The sequence below is a fragment of the Venustampulla echinocandica genome (assembly GCF_003357145.1).
Source record: "Venustampulla echinocandica strain BP 5553 chromosome Unknown scaffold_0, whole genome shotgun sequence".
Lineage (NCBI taxonomy): Eukaryota > Fungi > Ascomycota > Leotiomycetes > Helotiales > Pleuroascaceae > Venustampulla > Venustampulla echinocandica.
The window spans coordinates 696768-717169 of record NW_022474205.1 but is presented as its reverse complement, the minus strand read 5'-3'; the positions used below and the strand labels follow the sequence as shown (position 1 = coordinate 717169).

The window sequence follows — 20402 nt, the reverse complement described above, 5'->3', positions numbered from 1 at the left end:
GAGAAGGGTGAGAAAACAATTATCTATATATACCCCGCGACAATCTAGGTCCGTAAACCCGGGCAGGGGATGATCATCTCGTTGAGAGCATATCAGCCAGCCGTATTAATGAAATCCTACGACGGGAGTTATATAAATCCACTCAGCCGGGTGATGTCGAGATTGTTCGTGCTGGTCGCCAAATTGGAAATATCCGTCTCGGCACTGAGAAGTACCCTTGCGGTACCCACCCCGCATGATCGGCATTTGTGATACACTGCCCTGCCCAGACGATGATGGAAAATTGGTCTGGATTAGAGGATATAATGAAAATAATGTACTACTTTGATAGAAAAAAAAGAATTGAATGGAGAAACAGGGCAGATCCTATAATTGAAATTGACATGAAGATCAGGCGTAACGGAACAACGTGAAGCTCGTTGTTTGGCGCGGGGCATAAACGAGCTCCAATAAGCTTATTAGCCTGTGCATGGCCGATTCCATCATCTTGTCTCGACTCCAAGATTTAGATGTATCCAGGCTAGCCTAGAACTTTCTTGGAAGCCGTTTGATATATATGAAAATTAAATATTAAAGAAGTCTAGTGCCGCCTGAATAATGATACTACCCAAGAGACATCCACATATGAATTCCCAATTCCAAGATTGATACGCGAGGAGGGTGAATATGGATTGGAGAAAGATACTCTGTATGCCATCGTATTGCGGGTGTTGAGGCCTTATCCCATGACGAATGGAGGGGAGGCAGTGGTTTGAAAACCTATTATCGAATTAATTTAAAGGTAGGGGTAGCTATCATCTTCCTTTCTGCGTAAAAGCCTCAAATTCCACACCCTAACCAGAGCCAGGTCCCAATAGGCCCATCATAGTGTCGTTCAAGCTAAAACGATAACTCGCCTGCAAAACATAGGGATCTCCTCCGGGTTCAAATATCTGTTTCTTCCCTCTTCCCCACTGTGGTTGATTAATACCGTCGATGTAGTCCTGAACTTCCAATACTACACATCCGTACTGCTGGATCGTTCTTGGCCGGTCGCTAACATCGGAAAGTCCCTGTGTGTTCTTCAGAGCCATGGATCCATTTTGTCCACCACAGGAATACACCTGGAATGCATCCTGATCGGTGAAGACATCGAGCTGGATACCGGACCAAGCGCTTCGCAGGCGGGCAACTGGTACTTCCTGCTCACGCCAATCATAGGTGCCTTCGTGACGAAGATTATTGACGTAGCAGTTATCATAGCCAGTGCAGTTCTCACCGCAGTTGCCGAGGAGATCCGGGTTACTGAAGTTGGCGCCGATTTGCTTTGGGGTGCTCCAGAAGTCATTGACTGAGCCAGGTTGGTTGGAGAGAATGTCACCCGTGGGAATGAGAATACTATCCACACCGACACGTTCGCCGCTATAGGGGAGCCACAATGAGTGGTTTAGGGCAGTCGCAGTGTTATTGTTGGCGAAGCCGTCGAGATTCCAATAGGTCTGTGACAGATTATGTTAGCGCGTCTTTAAGAGTCGAGGTGAATCTGGAAGACAAACATGAGATGAGAGCATGATCGGGGTGACTTTTGTGGTGGCCAATGCCACCATCCTGATATCCCACGTCATGTTGCCCAGAGTGTATGTCACATAGCTAACCACCTCACCAGGGAAACCCTGATCGCCATCTTGATCCGTGATGCTAAAGGTAATGCTATTGCTCGTGTGGGCAACCACGGTCCAATTTCTCCAGTCCCAGCCATTGGGTCCGCCATGGAGCGTATCAACTCCTTCGGGGTGGTCAGGTGGCAGCGGGTTGTCATTTGGCAGAATATTATAAGTCGTGCCATCAATCACAAAACTCGAGTTCTTGATCCGATTCGCATACCGACCAGGCACTCCGCCAAAATGAGGATGCTGGCGATCGACACTGTAATACGAAGCATTGTCGAAACCACCGACGACATCGCGCTCCACGCCAGCCGAGTCGTTCAGGAACAGATTCGAGATCGAAGCACCATAGGCAATGAAATCCGCCCGAATGCCGATTCCACTGATCTCATATTTGCCATTCTTATCAGGCCCCGAGGAACTTCCAGCGATGGTATCATTACCGACAGTTCCCGTGAGCGTTTGACCTGGAGTCTGAGGACGAGCAAGGACTGCCAAGGCCCAGAGAGCGAACCCGAGAGTTGAGACACGCATTTTGAAGTAATTCCGACCTCTTCGAGACCCAATTGACTTACTTAAGGAAATGGCGGTCGCTCAGAGGATTGGAAGCAAGAGTTCGGGGGGATTAACGCGAGTGGAGGGGCAGCTCCAGCTTTAATAAAGCTCTGGACTAAAGCTCACATGAGTATTCACCTTCCCCAACATCACCTTACCGCCCTTCCCTTCATAATTGGCTCGGGTCCAGGAACAGGACCGGTCAGCGAGGACTCCTAGGTAAAAAATGAGTCGCATCGGCACCCTTGGGGACCCCTTCACTCCTCTACCTTTTGACAGCTGGTAGCTCGCACTTATTCATAGCGAGCCGGTCTTTGCGGGGTTGAGCTCGATAGAGCAAGCAGCTTTAATGAACCTTGCAAATTGAGCCAGGAAACGTTGTGTTGTACAAGGACCTCCACGTCTTTATATATGCTTCGCCCTTCCAAGGTACTTATTAGAATCCAGTCACGAAAGCGCTCTTTGGAGGATCACAAATTCAATATAGATAAGGATTGCTTTGCGCCGAGGTCCAACAGCTACCATCGTGACAAGTAGCTGTAATTTTGCGTTATGTGGACTGATGAGTCGGGGGCTTAGCACTGAACATTGATCGGCGGCCTTTGAAGTCAGAAGGGATGGTAGGTAGGGGGTTGCTGTCATATGAGATTCCTAGGGTCGCGAACTCGGTTATACACACACCCGCTGACTGCTGTCGTATTTCAGAGCTGCGGATCCGCACCTATCAGGCCTGCTGCTGAACGGAGAAAAGTTGCTACAGTATATTTGGCGCGTACCTAGTTAATACAGGTGACGCGTTGTAACATTCTTATTTCCCTCCCTGCTCAAAATGCGGGGATATCCTCGTGAACTGCCTTAATTGCCTGTCTGCCCTACGCTCACGGCCCGACTGCACACATATACACTCGCGAAGGTCCAACACCAAGGTAAGAACAACAGAGACAGGAGGTCGGCTGAGCAGGCCATGCATACTAAGCAGCATGGCCGAAGCTAATGGAGCGCATCCTAGTTGACAAGGCTGCGAAATCTTAGTGTCCAACTGGGAGGAAGATATATTGCTATGCCCCAAGCTCGCATCTTTTGGTATAATTCAGCCCGAGGGTGACCGGGCGTGAAAGCTTTCTACGGATCCCCGGCGCGGTTGGGGGAATTCATTTCATTCTAGCCATGCTTTCAAATAATCGGAATACTTACATACACACATCCGCTGCAGCGAATGCTATGGCGCTCGCGACTCTGAGTATCCGTAGAACAACTACATCCCTCTAATTCAACTCCAACAAACGTCAAGTCCGTGATTTCCAATCAACTTTTCGCTCATGCATCGATTAGGCTCTCCTCCTGCCCACTGCCTTTAGGCTTCGACTCCTCGGTGTTATCTCTCGTGTCCTTGGTTGCTCGTCCCTTTCCTTTGCGATCGGCAGCTGATCGTTGGTAGAACTCGGCGAGGACCTTGGACGGGATACGGTTGAGCAATTCCTTTGGATAGATACGCAGTAGCGACCATGCTTGGTCGAGAGATTCATAGATGGTTCTTGACTCGTAAGCCCCTTGCGAGATGAAACTGCGCTCGAACTTTTCCAAGAATTCCAAAGAAAGTTTGTCTTCCGACGACAAAGCCTCCTCACCGACGACCGCCTTCATTGAAGCTGCATCACGACCAATGGCATATTTCGCATACAATTGGTTAGAAACATCTCCATGGTCTTTTCTAGTATGTCCTTCACCAATGGCGGACTTCATAAGACGAGACAACGAGGGCAAAACATTGATAGGTGGGTAGATGCCGCGGTTCCAGAGTTGACGATCGATGAAGATTTGCCCCTCCGTAATGTAGCCAGTCAAATCAGGAATTGGATGAGTGATATCGTCGTTAGGCATAGTCAAGATAGGAATTTGAGTGATGGAACCATTTCGTCCTTGCACACGACCGGCACGTTCATAGATAGTGGACAAATCAGTATACATATAACCCGGGTAACCACGTCGGCCTGGCACTTCTTCACGAGCAGCTGAAACCTCACGAAGGGCATCACAGTATGCGGTCAAATCGGTAAGGATAACCAAAACGTGCTTTTCGAGTTGGTAGGCGTAGTATTCGGCGGTAGTGAGAGCAAGGCGGGGTGTGATGATACGTTCGATACTAGGATGCATTAGTAGCTATTCGAAAATGGGAGAGGCTGTCCTTACGTAGGGTCATTGGCCAAGTTCAAGAACAAAGTAACACGTTCTAAACTGCCGTTCTCTTCGAAATCTCTTGTGAAGAATCGAGCCGTCTCCAAGTTGACACCCATGGCAGCAAACACAATGGAGAAATTCTCCTCGTGCGTATCATGGACACCTTTGCTTGTGACACCCTGCTTTTGAACCAAACCTGCTTGTCGACAAATCTGAGCAGCAATCTCGTTATGTGGCAGACCAGCAGCAGAGAAGATAGGGATCTTCTGCCCACGCGCAATCGAGTTCATGGTATCAATGGCAGAAATACCAGTGGAAATCATTTCTTCCGGGTAGACGCGCGAATACGGGTTGATTGGACTTCCGTTGATGTCCAAGTAGTCCTCAGCCAGAACCTGGGGTCCCTTATCAATCGCTCTTCCTGATCCATCGAAGATGCGGCCCAACATGTCTTCGGAAACGCCGAGCTTCAAACTATGTCCCGTAAATTCGACTTTTGACTGTACATATGTCAGTCATTCCAAGCCAGCCTGTGTATGCCCGGAGTCCATCCATACCTTCTTAACATCGATGCCTGATGTGCCTTCGAAAACCTATCCTTCGTCAGACCCTCGATACAAATTTCGCTATCTTGAAGCCATACCTGAACAACCGCACGGTTTCCTATCCACCATACATATTAGCACAACTATATCCCGTGTGACTCGGCCCCTATCTTACCTCTAGCTTCGAGTACCTGACCGGACCTTTGAGTGCCATCAGGTAGGGTTAAGGTAACAACCTCATTGTATCTTGGGAATTTGACCTTCCTGTATATCAGCATATTCCTGTATGATCCCCGTGGTTGTCACCAGCTTACATTTTCCAAAATGACCAAGGGACCGTTCACACCCCCAATGGTGTTGTATCGAAGCCTTGGGGTAACACTGTATGATGACGACTCTCGTGGATCTCCCATGATTGCAACTCTCCCCGTAGGTTGGATGTGGGAGGAAGATTTTGAGCCGAAGCTTATGCGAAGCTCTTCAGCTATCGGAAACACTGAAAACGTTGTTGAAGGAAGCTTGATGGGAAGTGGGAGGTTGAGTTGCTCGTGCTCGAGCTTAGCTTCCTTGTTCCTCCACCACGATAACCGATCGAGCTCCACGTGATTCTCCCACCGACCCTTGTTTCAGCTTCCCATCGTTTTCCTCATTCATCTACAACCCGCGACGGGACATGATAAAAATCCCAGTAGGGAAATATCCTACCTACCTAGTAGGTATCATATTCCACGTTGATGGGTTAGCAGTTCATTTCCTTCCGTTTATGCATTTGACAATGTGAGCCGTTCGTTGACACATCTTACTACTTTTACAAGTCAATAAAATGCTATTTGGTAGCCGCCATTTAACAAGTGTTGAATAGTTATATAGACTGGTCCATGAGGCCACGCACTATTATTTAGGAACCCTCGTTGTTTGTTCACCGCAGAGTTGCAAGGTATAATTAGTGTGGGTCAGTATTCCAGCTGAATTTTACACGCCTGTTACATACTCGACTTTTCTGGGCCATATCTGACGATAAGTTCGAAGAGGTTGCCAATAAAAGCATTATGTGTTTAGAACTGTTCGATACACCGAAACTCCTGGGGGTGCTAGATACCCTCCGGCGTTTGAAAGGTTTCAATTTTAGAAGAGTTTCTGGCCCGTGGCAGTGGTTTCGTTGAATATTGACATAATTGTTTTGGTGTCTTCATCGTCGCCAGAGCCTGGCCTTCAGCTGGATTGGATAGCTTTTTGTTAGGTGTGAATGTACTTCTAGTATATCCAAGACGAGACGAAGTTGTTCCTGACACTGCTGATGTATGCTTCGTTGAATTTTCACGTCGGATTAGTTACACCAGTATCAATATCATTTATCCTGCTCTAAAGTATTAGGTACAGGAAGTTTGGGCAAAGACATACTGCCTACCCTTCAAGATAATCCTCATTATCAAAGGCTTGGTTACGTGCTAGAATATCCAATCCACGGCGACCAAATTCCGAGAATGCCGCTGCCTATTGCCACAAATGAAATCTGGCGCAAATCAATGATAAAGGCGGCTATCTACAACTCAGTCAGGATCCACCACTCTCACTTATTTGCGCTTTACCTGTGGTTATGGTTTGTGGTTTTGATCCATGAGTCTTCGTGTTTTGGGTTAACTGATTCACGTCGGGTCGGAATTTCAAGTTTCGGACCCGAGGGGAATGCGGTGCCACAACTCAAGACACCAATTCCATAAGCAAGCTTTCGTCACCCACACATCACATTGCCACGGAGCCTCTGTTGATTGGCTCGCACGTATTGGCGGGATTGATCAAGCTTGATAGCGTCTGTAGATACTCCTTGTTTCATCCCCACAGCATATGAGCGAAACAAGTATATTATAAATACAAAAACGAGGCGGAGGCGGGATTACTACGGAGTAAGACGGTTAGAACTCTGGACTGAGACAAACTCCATTAACCCCGACAGATGCTTATTGTTTTCCAAGTACATAAGAAGAAGCTGGTAAGCTGGTAAGCTGTTCGTTTCTTTCCTCAACACATGCAGTATACATATTCCAAGATTCCGAAGTCATCATCTCTATCTCTCAAATAACTCTCCGTTTTAAATTGCTTTCCCGATCAACTACCTACCGCTACAATGCGTGTCTTCGTCACTGGTGCAACAGGCTTTGTGGGGACAGCTATTGTCCAAGACCTCCTAAAAGCCGGCCATCAAGTCCTCGGCCTCGCCCGCTCTGATGCATCCGCAAAAGCACTCACCGACGCAGGCGCAGATGTCCTCCGCGGTTCCCTTGATGATCTGGACATCCTTAAGAAAGGAGCAACAGAATGCGATGGCGTCATACATACCGCTTTCACTCACGATTGGTCCAACTACGCTGGCAGCTGTACCGCTGACAGGAAAGCCATCGAGGCCATTGGTGCTGCGCTGAAAGGGAGTGGCCGTCCTTTTGTGGTCACATCCGGCACCCTAAGCCTCGGGATGCTAGAGCTCCCTCCGGACCAGTTCGCAAATGAAGAGCATGTACCGGATAGCAGAGCAGGACCCCGTGGCCCGTCAGAAGCTGCTGCTCTTGAACTGGTCTCGAAGGGTGTGCGTGTGACGGTGGTGCGGCTCCCAATCGTGCACGGTGACGATGACCACGGATTCATTCCAATGCTCATCGCCGCGGCTCGTAAAAATGACGTTTCAGCCTATGTCGGGGATGGAAACCAGCGATGGCCTTCTGTGCGCAAAGCTGATGCCGCAACACTTTACCGGTTGGCGTTGGAGAAAGGTGTTGCAGGAGCCAAATATCATGCTATCGCTGAGCAAGGCGTGGCTATCAAGGACATCGCTGAAGTTATTGGGGGAAAATTGGACTTACCAGTTGTCGGAAAATCGCCGGAGGAGGCAGCTGAGAATTTTGGGTTTCTCTCGTGGCCCCTTGCGATTGATAATCCGACGTCGAGTAAGATCACGCAAGAGCAGCTCGGATGGAGCCCATCCGGTCGTGGGCTTATTGAGGATATGGAGAAGGGGACTTATTTCAAAAACTAAGGAGGGTTTTACTAAAATGATGGAGTGAAAATAATTGGAGAGTAATAGTTAGAAATATAACAATACTAGAACAAAATCTGTCGCAGTGCCTGATCTTTCGACATATCTAATGTTGGTATTTGGGTATGACTCCATGCCGATGCAGCTTCCACGCCACTTATTACAACTGCTAATTAGGCGCAGTACGTTTTAGTGACGGGATCGATTCTTGAAGACCTAGCTTTTATCCAGAACCGATTCATTTCATCGCTGGGAATGATGTCTTAAGAGATGCCAAATAACCAAGCGCAAGGCAAAAACAGTATCATAATTAGGCAAATGTAATTCAAGCAGTCTGGATATATATAAAAGGATTGCGAGGTATTTTGCAACGGAAATTTTTCTATACCCCGGCTCCCAAACGCCATCCTATACCATACGAAGGGCCAACTTGGTCATCCCCTCGTTATCGATCAGGTGGCCATTACATCTCGAAAGACGAAAACAACTTCCCGATAAAATAAATTCGGAGAATCAGCTTCCCCACTAACCTACTATTCTAGAGGTGCCTCTCAAGGACCAACAACAGACTTAATCGCCTCATCTAATACTGCTAAGCCTTCCGCAATCTCACCCTCAGTTATCGTCAAACTAGGCACAAAACGCAATGTATTCGTGCCCGCCGTGATAACTAGCAATCCCCTCTCTCTAGCAGCCGTCACAATTGGTGCCGGATCTTGATTCAGCTGTAATCCTAGAATTAACCCCTTGCCTCTAACCTCTGTAATCACTTCGGGGTATTTCTTTTGTAGGACTGCAAAATGCTTCTTGAAGATCTCGCCTTTCGCGAGAACCGATTTCTGGAGCTCAGGGTCGGACAGCCGCGATACGATATAATGGGCAAGTCTGCAAGCTAGAGGATTCCCTCCGAAGGTCGTTCCATGGTCGCCGATGACGATCTTCTCGCTCACCGAATTGTTCACGATAGTTGCTCCGATAGGGAAACCGTTTCCAAGGCCCTTGGCAGTGGTGATTATATCTGGATGTGCTGATTCGGGGAGTGAAGCATGGGCCCAGAATTTCCCAGTGCGGGAAAGACCGCATTGGATCTCGTCGTATATTAACACGGCGCCTACTTCCCTGCACCGTGCTGCGAGCGCAACGAGGAATTCCTCTGTCGCAACCATAACACCGCCTTCTCCTTGAATGGGCTCGACAATCACACCGCACGTCTTTTCTGTAACCAGGTTCTTGATCCCTGCAATATCATTGTATGTTCCGTAGTTGAAGCCCGGCACCATAGGCGAAAACGGCTTCTGGTATTTAGGATTGGGCGTAGCGGATAGGGCACCCATGGTCCGGCCGTGGAAGGAGTTATTGAACGAGACAAATTCGTATTTAGCTCCTGAGGGATCGAGGACCTTGCCTGACTTGCGGGCAAATTTTATGGCTGCTTCGTTGGCTTCAGAGCCAGAGTTGCAGACAAAAACGGCGCTGGCATTATGCATACTGCCCGATTCGAGAGTCTTTTGGATGAGGAGTTCGGAGAGGGCACCGGTCCAGGGGTTGTAGTAGAGATTCGATGTATGTATTAGGGTTTTAGACTGAAAAGAGGAGTGTTAGAACTGGTTGATGAAGCATGGACGGCCCATTACCTGGTCGCAAATAATCCGGTGCATTTCTGGATCGCAGTGTCCCAAGCCATTGACTGCGATTCCAGCGGTGAAATCCAAGTATTTCCTGTTTTCCACGTCCCACAGATAGGACCCCTCCCCTTTAACAAACATAGGTGGCGGTCGGATATAGGTCTTGACCATGTACGGGGCATGGCCGTTAACAAGACTTGCTGTGGCAGAGTCTGCTGGGGGATCGGGATTGGATAGTGATGCCTCTCGCTGCAAAGAAATATGGTCAGTTATTGCACAAACTATTGTCCAAACGTTATGCGGGCAGTATTAACGAACTTGTATCCTATTCCTAGCATCGTCTGGGAGACTTGTTGTTGAGCCATTCCTCGTAAAGACCAAGGTAGCGCGGGGAGTTGACAGGCCATTCGCGGCTTTTAGAGTAACCGCAAATCTTTTTGTTGATATGCGCAGAGCCATTGCGAAAGATATAATTGTTTCGAAGCACTGGGCGCCACAATGTTTGCATGTACGAAGTAAAGGAGAGTTGAAGAAAAAAAGTGTGAGTAATACTTGAGTACACTCTCAATTGACAGGCAAGCTACAGACAGGGATTTGCGCCGTTCGCGGCCGGATAACAAACAATTCCGAGCTTATCTATGGCACCTCAGCAATTTCACACTTGTTCAATACACACCTACGGAGTACGCGCATTTATCGCCAACAGATTATCACAGAATCCTGCGCAAATGAATAACGCTATGGTGAGACCCGCACCAGGGGTCAGTCCCAAGTTCAGGCTCTTCTGTTATATGAAGTCGTATGACTAGACCTCAAGCTTTTCTGTCATACCTACGATGGCGTATGACTAGACCTCGAGCTTTCTGTCAGACGAAGCCGTATGACTAGACCTCGTTCAAGGCTTAAATGGAACGAGTGGTTCTAATTCAGCCTCAGGAGTGCAACTTTCTGCCTGACACTATGGATTTCATATTCTTGATGATGCCGGTGGGTTCAGTTCAGAATACAATCGCCATCTACTTGTACGCGAAGCTCGTCAGAGCCCGATAAGCTTCAGGCTTCGATAGCCGCGATATTCCTTGGCCCCGTTGACTGAGCACCGCTATTTCCCTACCATCAGCTCTAGCTACTTACGCTACCATGACATCTCAAGCACTCACCCATCCACTTCTCCGGGGTACTACTACACTAGAATGTCCCCTATAGTAGGAGGGAAACATGCTTTTTAGCTTGGTTTACCCCCAGCAACGGCTAGATTTCGTTGAGACTTAAAATCCATCGCACCAACATCGGGGATACAGTTTCGTATCACCTGGGCTTGACCAAATCGCAGAAATGCCAGCTTGGAGAAGTGGAAGGGTGGATACACAGCAATTTTCACGTTTGCACAGCAGTTTACTATAACTTGAAGAAGCACTAAGGTAAACGAGTTATGGTTAAATTCCCCCTGCTTTACAAGGTGGAAGAATTTACGCGTCCTGGCAATACCGACAAGAGTATCCGCTATAAGGCCGCTTAGTATATTTGAATGCAAGATCACTATTCTAATATTCTGATACCTCACCTGTGGGGGTTTGGATTTGTTGAGGCCCCAAGCAGATCCTGAGCCTTATATTAGGGCTAATGCATGCAAAAGTTTGCTATAAACCTGAGTGCGGGCCTTGGAAAACTAGATTGGTTCGGCATAGCTTCCCTTTTTTTGGATTTACCCCGCAGAGTCGTTATATAAGTCACCGCCGGCAATGTTTGCAAAACCAACTTTTTTAAAGACCTAACCCGAATTATGCTTTTCTTAAGTCAATCAGTCTACCTCGCACTAGATCTTAGACCCTAGCCTCAAGTAGAGTCCTACCCCTTACTAATCACCCCTAACAGCCCTTGAAGGAATATTATTAAGCAGCAAAGCATACCACTTGGTGTTATCTGCCTGTTTGGTAAGCGTACGAAAGACATAACACTGTGACTCGCGTGTTGGAGGATGGCCGCCTTGGACTAACTAGTTCACTACTCTCTATCTTCCTTTCTCTAGTGCTAGGTTTCGCAAACAGGACCCGTATCATTTCAATAAAATTGTTGCAACCAGAAGCTATTTTACCATTACATCAAAAACTGGAAGCACGGAAGTGCTGTGATAATATGCAGACAGTTGACCCTTTAAGTCCGATGTACGAACGCTCCGTAACTATTACCGCCTCCCTTTCTCTCTGGGATAGCACGCTTTTCAGGATATAAAGCCGAGTCTATGTTTTCAAATCCCCCATAGCCATCAGGGGCTGCTGGGATTCCTTGCCCATCGTATTGAAGCGGTGACCGGTTTGCTTTTTTTACAGTCTTGCATGCTCCATCTACCCAACCGTAGTTCGGCACGTACCAACCTATGGAGCGGTTAGTGACAAGAACTAGATACAGACAGTTTATAAACCTACCAGCGCCTAACAATGCCATACTGTCGGCGTTGTGCAATGCATTTTTGTGCGAAAGTCGTTTGGAGTGAGTTTCGGGGGAGCCAACATTCTTGCCCGAGATGTCTTTCCAAGTATAACTATTGATATTTTTGTTAGTAAAAATGAGTGTACAAACAGCACTAACGGCGAAAACCTACACTTCCGAGATTCGTGCATTTCCCTCTTTTTCCGGAAGAGTACCAGGAACTAGATTCGGTTAGAATGAGTCTATATCCATGGAGATGAGTAAAGATTGCCCTCAACCCACATTGATTAGGTGTCCCAGTTCCCCCCGCTTGTTGGAAGGCAATTCCTCCCACATGGAAAAGTTCATGTAATAACTTTACAGAAAGCGCACCTGCCATACCATCCACTCCTTTACTGATCACTAATGGGTTCAATCTCAGGTCTCCTGCATGCCTCCATTTATTCAGAGTCACCTCATTGTATACCTTTGCCGCACCCCAGGGACTGTCACTGCATAGAACTATGACTTGACCCCCAGGATATCCATACGTAAAACCCTGAAGGCCATAACCGCAGGCGGTTTGAGGATTGAGAGTACCAATGCGAGGCACTTGTACTCTTACGTTCTTTCGTTTTTTATCCCTAAATATCCCTCTGAGTGGATCTATAGGGGTGAGGTGGGAGTCTGTGCATTTGATGATGAGTCCCGTGCCCCCGCCCTCTGTAGGATAAGCATTTGAGGTTAGCACTAGTATTTAGAGTGGATTTGTGGGAGTTGCAAGGCACCTCCCGGGAATTTAAGCTCACCATTGGTACTAGGTACATTCATTGCAGCAATGATGTTAGTTACAGAAGCTGTTTAAAAATGCATTGGGTCAGCGGTAGTTCAATCCAAGGAAGACTGGGTGAGATGGGAATATAACTGACTACCAATCCATGCCAGTGTCTCGGAGTCATCTTCACTAGGTGCACCAAGGAGATCTTGCATCAAGTTTCCCACTCGAGGGCCCATCAAGGCCTTTTTCGCCATATACATTGCGATGCTCTGCGCTTCTAACGTAGCCAGGCTGACATGTCTGGCAAGATCGTTCCCTAATTGTAGCGACGGCTCTGTAAGCCCCGCTAGAAGGGCTCCAGCGCTATTGAACGAACAGTCTACATCAACCTGCCATGCTAACACTTGGGTTGACGATAAGACTGCAAAAGTAGAAAGATATAAAGGCAAGGAAAACAAAAACATGATGAAGATTTGTTTTAGAAGCTGCAACCTCTTGGGTGATTCGGAGTCAGAGGTGGATTTTGTTGAAAATAAAAACCAAACGTCCCACGGATACACTAGCATGCGGTGAACATTCCCTCTATGCTTCCAGGAATATTTTTATAACAGAAGCTATAATGCTTTAGCAGTGTTGAGAGGTGTACTTGAAACGTGTGGCACAAATACCGATCCTACGAATGTCGCACGGTCTCGCACGAATCCTACAAATACCGCTCGTATCATCTTACAGTGGTCCAAAACCTCAAAAGTGGTACTCGGGAAATTTAAAGCTGCTGCTGATTGGCGCTAATTTTGACTTTCAGCACTGGTGGCCAAGCCACCTAATTAGCGCTAATCTTTAACTGCCAGCGCTGGTTGTAAACCACCCAATTAAGCAAATTCAGCTTCTATAATCCTAGAACCTCAGTGCAACCTTCTTCGATTCTAAATTGCTAGGCAAGGTTTTCATGCGCCTCAATGCCTAAAATTATTTTAATTCTCGCCGGTGGCAATAGCATCGCCCTTATTCGAAGGATGTCATTCTATACGAGGAAGACAATGTTATATCTCTCCTACCCTTCAGGTCCTTCGAGGAAGAATCTAAAAGACTCACCTAACGGACACCGCTATCCACTCACTAAACGGCAATGTCTTCAAATTTCATAAGAACTCGTTATTTTCTATCGATCTGGGTGCATATATTTCTATTAGTAGGAGTTATCGAGGCCAGGCATGTTGCTCGCAATACCGCGCTTGCCACTGCCGCTGTGAGTGTTGCGCCTCGAGACAATGCCATTCGTGAACCCCTTCCCACCGCCGCTTCTCGAACTCTGCATGGAGGAACTCAATGGGTCAGTCTTCAGGGAACTACTGAGGTTCAATACGATATGACAATTTCAAATGTTATACCTGTCTGGACGGCTTCCGAAACGAATTTCCTGACTATCATACCTGGTACAGCAGCAGGCGCTCCCGCTTCGACAGTGTACTTCTCATTTATCACGGGTACAGCCACATCGACCCCGGGATTACCAGCACCAGAACCGTCAATTCAAGCTATTGTAATTGCCCCAGCTCTTATTCCTGTTTTGCAACGAATTATATCAAGCGGTGGTGGAGAAAAAGCGAACGACGCCATTGATGAGCAAATTGTCGGCGCTTTGGCTGCTAGGGGTTATGAAGCCTCAACCGCAGAACTTATTCCTTTATTGGGACTTGTTATTACTTTCTTGCGCTTTACCTTCGGCACAGATCCGAACGCAGGGCTAAAGCTATCTCCCTACATTGATTTGAGCGAGAAAATCCCAGGTGCCGGAAGCATGGTAACTACGTCCGAATATGATCCAATCTTTACAGCAATCCCAGAACCTGTATATCCAGATTGGATGAATCTCCGTATGTTTTACCCCCCGGTTGGTCCCCTTCCAACGGATTATGATTTCGGCAGTCCATACACGTCAACCTCAGTCTCAAAGGCCGTACCGACACCGACATGCTTCCCAGGCGCTGTTTCAGCTAAAACCAACGACGATATATTATTCCACGCCAATGGGTTTTGCGACGGTTCTGTTCCCGGTTCAAATGATACTTGTGAATATATTCAGTGGGACGCCGGGTCGAACAAGTACCTTGCCTTGGCTTTTGAAGCCAACGATGGAACATGCAGTTACAGTTGTCGAGCAATGTACATCGACATGTTTGCCACATGTAAGTGTTATGTTCTCCGCTATTGTGACGATTTCTTTCTAACATTCCTTCAGGCAGTGAACATGGCAGCATCTCAGGGTCAGGGATATTCAAGGATGGCTGTGGAACATATGCCTTCAACATCACAGACGTAGCGCCTGTGGCTCAATTCCCTAATTTCTCCGCTGAGGAACGCAGTAAAGTGCCGCTACCCCCTCCGACAGGTCCCGCTAGGCTTGAGGTTTGCTACCCACGGGGTAATATATTTACTTCTATGAAAAAGCAGACGTGCAGCTTGACAATTTTAGGAAGCTCTTTGTCACCGAGGAATATTAAATATTATGAAGCTAGTATTTTCGATGGCGGTTGTTATCAGCGAGGATCTGTGCTTGATCCACTTGTTCCGGAGGTCATAACTTCTCAACTGCAAGACAAGCTAAAAATCAATAGTCTTTCATTTGGGCAGGAAGGTGCAACGGTTAAGTTTTGTTATGGTACAGATTGTGTGGATTCAACTACGGAGAAACGCTGTATATTCAAGGGAAACCCGTTCAAACATCCTGGCCGTTTCACAAATACTTTTATGTTAAACTGTCCATTCCCTTGTTAGGAAGGGGCTATTGGGATTTGAGTACTTCTGTATATATATTTTGACATGAGAGCCTAATAGTTACTCCTGAAGCCAGCTTCAAGTCTCGCTTGCGATATACTTCCATCTCACTGACGAGCATTCCCAAGCCCTGTGTTTTCAGTTCGTCAATACGAGATATTGACCAATTCGATTAATAATTGATAAATTTGGCATTAATTTCGTTAATATCACGTATTGGACCAAATAGTCAATTCCTTCCACCCTCAGAGGTTAATTTTGGCATGTCTCGCAACGGAGGTTTGCTCATCAATTCGAACTATTGTAGCCTTAGGTAAAGACCCCAACATCTTAATATTCTGCTAGATGATATTATGCAAAGTTCCATTTTATACCTCGGAATATCGGCGGCCGCAGCATATTAAAGGCGACAATGAGAGGGATTTTCAGCTAAGGGTTACTGAATCCAGTATCCCTAGGTGAGCCGCCCGAGCCCTAATTTTTCAGCATCCTTTGAGGAACGGTTAATATGATATCTGCTTTGGCTGATTTGCTCGACAGGTGCACTGTCTGTCTCGAGAACGGCAATTTGGATCTCGAGGGGAGCTGCACAGTAAGCGGCCCAGTTGCCTACCGCCGAGAAGGCCAATAACGGGGGGACTCGTTCTCTTCTAAAGTAATTGTCGACTTGTATATCTAAGTAGTAGAGAGTAATAAGAATTTCTTTCTACTAGGGTCGCGACGTTGGAAGTTAGCGCGCTTCTTGCGGTAATGGGCTAACGTATACTACCTGGACAACGAGGCGGGGCAACTGATGCCTAACCTAAAATCTTACTTCTATGACATACCTTTCGTAGGTGCGGTGCACAGTATGCGATATCTGACCTATCTATCTTCCTAGGTAAGTGCCAGGCAACACAGTTCATACCACTTATACTATAATCCAACCAGAAATTATTGATATATTTAAGCTCCGCCCCGCGATAACAAACAAGTAAAAGAGAAGTTTCTAAACTACTTGTACTAGTCGAGCCACCGTTGGATGTCCATGCTTATTCACTTGTGAAATATTTTTTATTACAGATAATAGAATGTCTCGAGTCCTCATCTTGCTCATTCTCGTGATGTCCTGCCTTACCACGGCACAACTTACAACTTCCTCCTCCATCACGACCCCGCCTGTGCCTTTCCCATCGCCGATCCAAAATGCAGAGGACACCAACACTATTGAAGACGCACAGGACCCTTATGATGAGCAAAATATGACAGAGTCCCTCCAATGGGGATTACTTGATCTCGAATATGAACCTGGCATCAGGGAGTGGAGATCTACTAATTATTCTTCGTCAGCGCAGTACATGGTTGTCACAACGCAGGGCGTGGATGGGAAAGTGGGGAAGGTTTATGATATTCAAAGTTGGAAGGGGAGTGCAAGGGACGATTGGTTTTGTTAGTTAGGCTTTCTCCTTTTGTTGTATTTCTCCTTATTGGGTTGCTCTCTTCATATTTACTTCGTTTTCAATTTTCTTGTAATTTAGTTGTGTTATTGGTTTTCCGAAAAGGAAACTGGAGAATGGAGAGACCCACACTGACTCAAAGAGTTTTGGAGTTTGAACTGAGTTTATGGATATCATGCTAATCATGGGTTGATACATCTAGCTGTGGCATTCCATCTCAGTACGGAAGTTGCGTAAGTTGGGCTTACTTTTCCCCTCATTCTCTTCCAATGAAGCCGATGTGAGAAGCATATTACTGACGAGACATAACCGGTAATAGTGTATCAGCAGCACAAGCCCGCAACGGGACATTACTTGACCTGGCGAAAATAGATGGCGATAAGGCATATAAAGACATGATGGCACAAATACAACAAGACCGGAAAGGCAACCGGTTAGCTCCCATATATTCTCTGTTTAATCCAGCTTACCATCAGAGCCGAAAGAACTTATGGTAGGGTGCAGATCAGAATACCATGCCCGTCCCCTCGCGGACGAAGGCCTTATCGCCGTGTCCAACTATCTCAACCGTCTCTACAAGTACTTGCGCCGAGGACCGCCTCCACCACAACCGATAACAGACCCCTACCCAATCTTCACTAACATCATCTCCACGCTTCACATGGAAACCGAAAAAGCCCTAGGCGTAAAACTAAACGCCTCATCACCAAACTCTGACGAACCGAGAATTGTCACCCAGCTCTCCGCGCCGTGGAACTTTAACCACACCTACACTTTATCCTTGAAACGCGCGCTGGACGACCTAGGCTTTCTTGCCGGGTACAGGCACTTCCACAGGCTAGATGTAAGACCGGATATAGAGTGGACCGACCATGCAAATGACGAGTGGTACTGGGGTGGTGAGAATGGGACGAGGATGGCGTTTCAATATGCAAGGGAAGGGGCAGAGATGACGGAGTATGACCCCGAGTATTGGTATGGGGACTTTGTATGTGGAACTTCTTTCGTAGAGGAGGATATGAGAATTAGGATGGAGATGGAGGCAAATGGGACGTGGCTTGAACCACCGCCTATGCCGACGCCGAATATTTTGAACTGGGAGTGTAAGGATTGGAGCCGGTGTTGGAGATCTCTGGGGTGGGATTGGTGGTCTTGGAATTTTGAAGGGAAGGGGTATTATTATGAGGATTGATGTTGAAGACCGCTCTTGAGTCGATTCTAGGGGAATCCTGTATACGATAACGTCGTACTTCACGAGTGCCGAATCGATGCCGAAGGAATGATACCAATTCCCATTGTTTCCACCATCGCTACTGGGAAATCGCTATTCGAAGCGCGCTAACAGCTATGGCGGAATAGTTTCCATGAAGTGTATTCCGCAGATGGGCGAGTGAGATGAAGATCGTCATCATAGAGCCCAAGAGATCCTAAATATAAGTATTCAAAATGCTTCGCTAACAAAAGGGGTATAACAATGAGATGACCCTCCAACGCCATTCTCGGTCCCAACACCAGTACCAATCCAATTAGACCTTGTCCGAACACTCGGACAAGTTCATAGCTTCGTTCACAGTAGTTTTCGTGCCAGCCGACTGTGTACTCGCATGACTTCCAGGCTCAGCCGGCCATTCCTGAATGCTCTCCTCGTCACCCTCCTCGCCCTCCTCGCGCGAGCGCTGTGCCTCCAACTCCCCAGGGGGGTTTCTTTCCCGCTTCGATATGACAAAACTCGGTTTCGACAAATGGAATCCCGAAGACAGGACACCGGCCCTCCGTAGAGCGCGCTCAGCGGGGCCTTTAAGACAGGGCAAGCACGCCGTAATAATCCCAACCAAGCCCTCGAGCTGTGCCCATAAGGAAATACGCACGGAATTTGTGAGGATGTCGCCTGTGTGCATGGACTTGTAGGTTGTCATCCTAGCGCAGCGGATGGCTGTTGTGAGTATACCCATGGCCATAAGGACACCAATTAGGAGTCGTTCCCTAAAGGGCCGGTTTAGGGTCCATATTAGTTTTATGGGCATTATTGCGAACGTTAAATCCATTAGTATGAGGATTACTGTACATATGGGAATATTCAGTAAGTCTTTGGGGTATTTAGTAGGATAGAAATGAGGGGACGAGGACTCACCAGCGGATGTAAACCCGAAAACATTTGTCTTCTTAGGATCCCAGCAGTGGGCATAATACACGAATTCCCAATTCGCCCGCACAGGAGTGCAGTTGAAGAGCAGTATAATGATATCGGCCATTGCAATAAGGACCTGGATGGCAATCAAGGTCCATAATACACCCCGCCAAGGTTTGTTGATGTTAAGTCGGAGAAGGGAGAATGCGACTGAGATGCGGACAAACGCCACGGCTACAGCCCATATGATATATGAGGCGTACATACATTTCAGGACAATGGTTTGGTTTTTTAGGGATATGCGAAACATTGGGTGGCCCCAACCGTATGACGCGGCTGCCGCGCATATAAAGTAGCTTGCGATCGAGAGGATCTGGCATTACGGTTAGTTATTTTTCTATTAGATACCAGATATAACTAGGTAGAAAGGGGGGATTGTTTACCAGCGCCATACCAATCAAGTAATCATCCTGTTTCAAGTGAGACGTAGGGCGGAAACGGGTGTATATTCGTGTGGTGCAGAGACCGGTTGCCAGCGCCAGCAACAGCCCACAGGGCACCAAGTACATCCGAGACGCATTGCTATCTGGAGGGATATGGAAAGAGCCGGTCATTCTGTTCTGCTGCTCCTCCTCCCGATACCGCCCTTGACTTGAAGGGCGCCTTCAAAACACTACCGAATCGATTGTTTGTTTCGTGAGAACTTTACCAGTGATCGGACTAAGCATGGAAAAAATGATGCGGCGGCTCACGGCTTATGGCCCAGGGTCAGAGATGGAAGAGGTCCACGCTGGACGGAGGATGAAAGGACCCCATAGTCGAGAATTGAATCGCTGAGGATATGAGGAGCGGGAGAGTGATAGGTAACGAAGCAACTGACAGCACCAACAGTTGAAGAGAAACGAAAACATAGAGAATAATGGATGGGGAATATAAACAAGCAGTTTATCCACAACAGCACAAAGCTTGGTTGTTTTTCCGGCGAACGGGTTCTATCAGAAACTCCTACATGAGGTGAAGAATTGGTCCCGGCGATCCCCAACGGTTTTCATTTACCCCGCGGCGAGGGGAGAACGTCGGGCTCATGACCTGCCTAGCTTAGGGTGTGTACCGCGTTGATGGTGTTAATGAGATAGGATGGGTGTACTAGACGGAATACGTAGTAATAGAAAGCTTTGGAGAGGTTAATAATATGTAGCCTAAAGAAAGGGTTCGGCCCGGGGACTTAGCCAATCATGTACCTTATGTACAGCATAAGTACGGCGGATATCGAGGACGTCAGTGACAACACCCCGC

General features: G+C 47.3%; 8 protein-coding genes across 8 annotated transcripts; 3 read left to right on the top strand and 5 right to left on the bottom strand.

Moving 5' to 3' along the window:
- Window positions 1–833: 833 nt before the first annotated feature.
- BP5553_00210 (Galactose mutarotase-like protein) lies at window positions 834–2180 on the bottom strand (the record flags this gene model as incomplete). The annotated part of the gene is made up of 2 exons (XM_032008833.1): window positions 834–1478; window positions 1536–2180. 2 exons carry the CDS (start codon window positions 2178–2180, stop codon window positions 834–836), a joined length of 1290 nt encoding a protein of 429 aa, XP_031872887.1.
- Window positions 2181–3518: 1338 nt separating this feature from the next.
- BP5553_00209 (putative H+-exporting ATPase 57K chain, vacuolar) lies at window positions 3519–5337 on the bottom strand (the record flags this gene model as incomplete). The annotated part of the gene is made up of 6 exons (XM_032008832.1): window positions 3519–4344; window positions 4392–4879; window positions 4937–4972; window positions 5023–5042; window positions 5100–5184; window positions 5239–5337. The coding sequence occupies 6 exons, from the start codon at window positions 5335–5337 to the stop codon at window positions 3519–3521; spliced, it is 1554 nt and encodes a 517-aa protein (XP_031872886.1).
- A 1712-nt stretch (window positions 5338–7049) lies between these two features.
- On the top strand, window positions 7050–7952 carry BP5553_00208 (Uncharacterized protein; the record flags this gene model as incomplete). The annotated part of the gene is made up of 1 exon (XM_032008831.1): window positions 7050–7952. The coding sequence occupies one exon, from the start codon at window positions 7050–7052 to the stop codon at window positions 7950–7952; it is 903 nt and encodes a 300-aa protein (XP_031872885.1).
- Window positions 7953–8503: 551 nt separating this feature from the next.
- Window positions 8504–10036, bottom strand: BP5553_00207 (putative acetylornithine aminotransferase, mitochondrial; the record flags this gene model as incomplete). The annotated part of the gene is made up of 3 exons (XM_032008830.1): window positions 8504–9535; window positions 9587–9826; window positions 9896–10036. 3 exons carry the CDS (start codon window positions 10034–10036, stop codon window positions 8504–8506), a joined length of 1413 nt encoding a protein of 470 aa, XP_031872884.1.
- A 1695-nt stretch (window positions 10037–11731) lies between these two features.
- Window positions 11732–13228, bottom strand: BP5553_00206 (uncharacterized protein; the record flags this gene model as incomplete). Its single annotated transcript, XM_032008829.1, has 6 exons — window positions 11732–11952; window positions 12004–12119; window positions 12180–12228; window positions 12290–12709; window positions 12796–12843; window positions 12916–13228. 6 exons carry the CDS (start codon window positions 13226–13228, stop codon window positions 11732–11734), a joined length of 1167 nt encoding a protein of 388 aa, XP_031872883.1.
- A 665-nt stretch (window positions 13229–13893) lies between these two features.
- BP5553_00205 (uncharacterized protein) lies at window positions 13894–15542 on the top strand (the record flags this gene model as incomplete). Its single annotated transcript, XM_032008828.1, has 2 exons — window positions 13894–14953; window positions 15007–15542. 2 exons carry the CDS (start codon window positions 13894–13896, stop codon window positions 15540–15542), a joined length of 1596 nt encoding a protein of 531 aa, XP_031872882.1.
- A 1070-nt stretch (window positions 15543–16612) lies between these two features.
- On the top strand, window positions 16613–18372 carry BP5553_00204 (uncharacterized protein; the record flags this gene model as incomplete). The annotated part of the gene is made up of 5 exons (XM_032008827.1): window positions 16613–16970; window positions 17181–17211; window positions 17298–17411; window positions 17483–18081; window positions 18338–18372. 5 exons carry the CDS (start codon window positions 16613–16615, stop codon window positions 18370–18372), a joined length of 1137 nt encoding a protein of 378 aa, XP_031872881.1.
- A 132-nt stretch (window positions 18373–18504) lies between these two features.
- Window positions 18505–19720, bottom strand: BP5553_00203 (uncharacterized protein; the record flags this gene model as incomplete). The annotated part of the gene is made up of 2 exons (XM_032008826.1): window positions 18505–19479; window positions 19550–19720. 2 exons carry the CDS (start codon window positions 19718–19720, stop codon window positions 18505–18507), a joined length of 1146 nt encoding a protein of 381 aa, XP_031872880.1.
- Window positions 19721–20402: the final 682 nt, after the last annotated feature.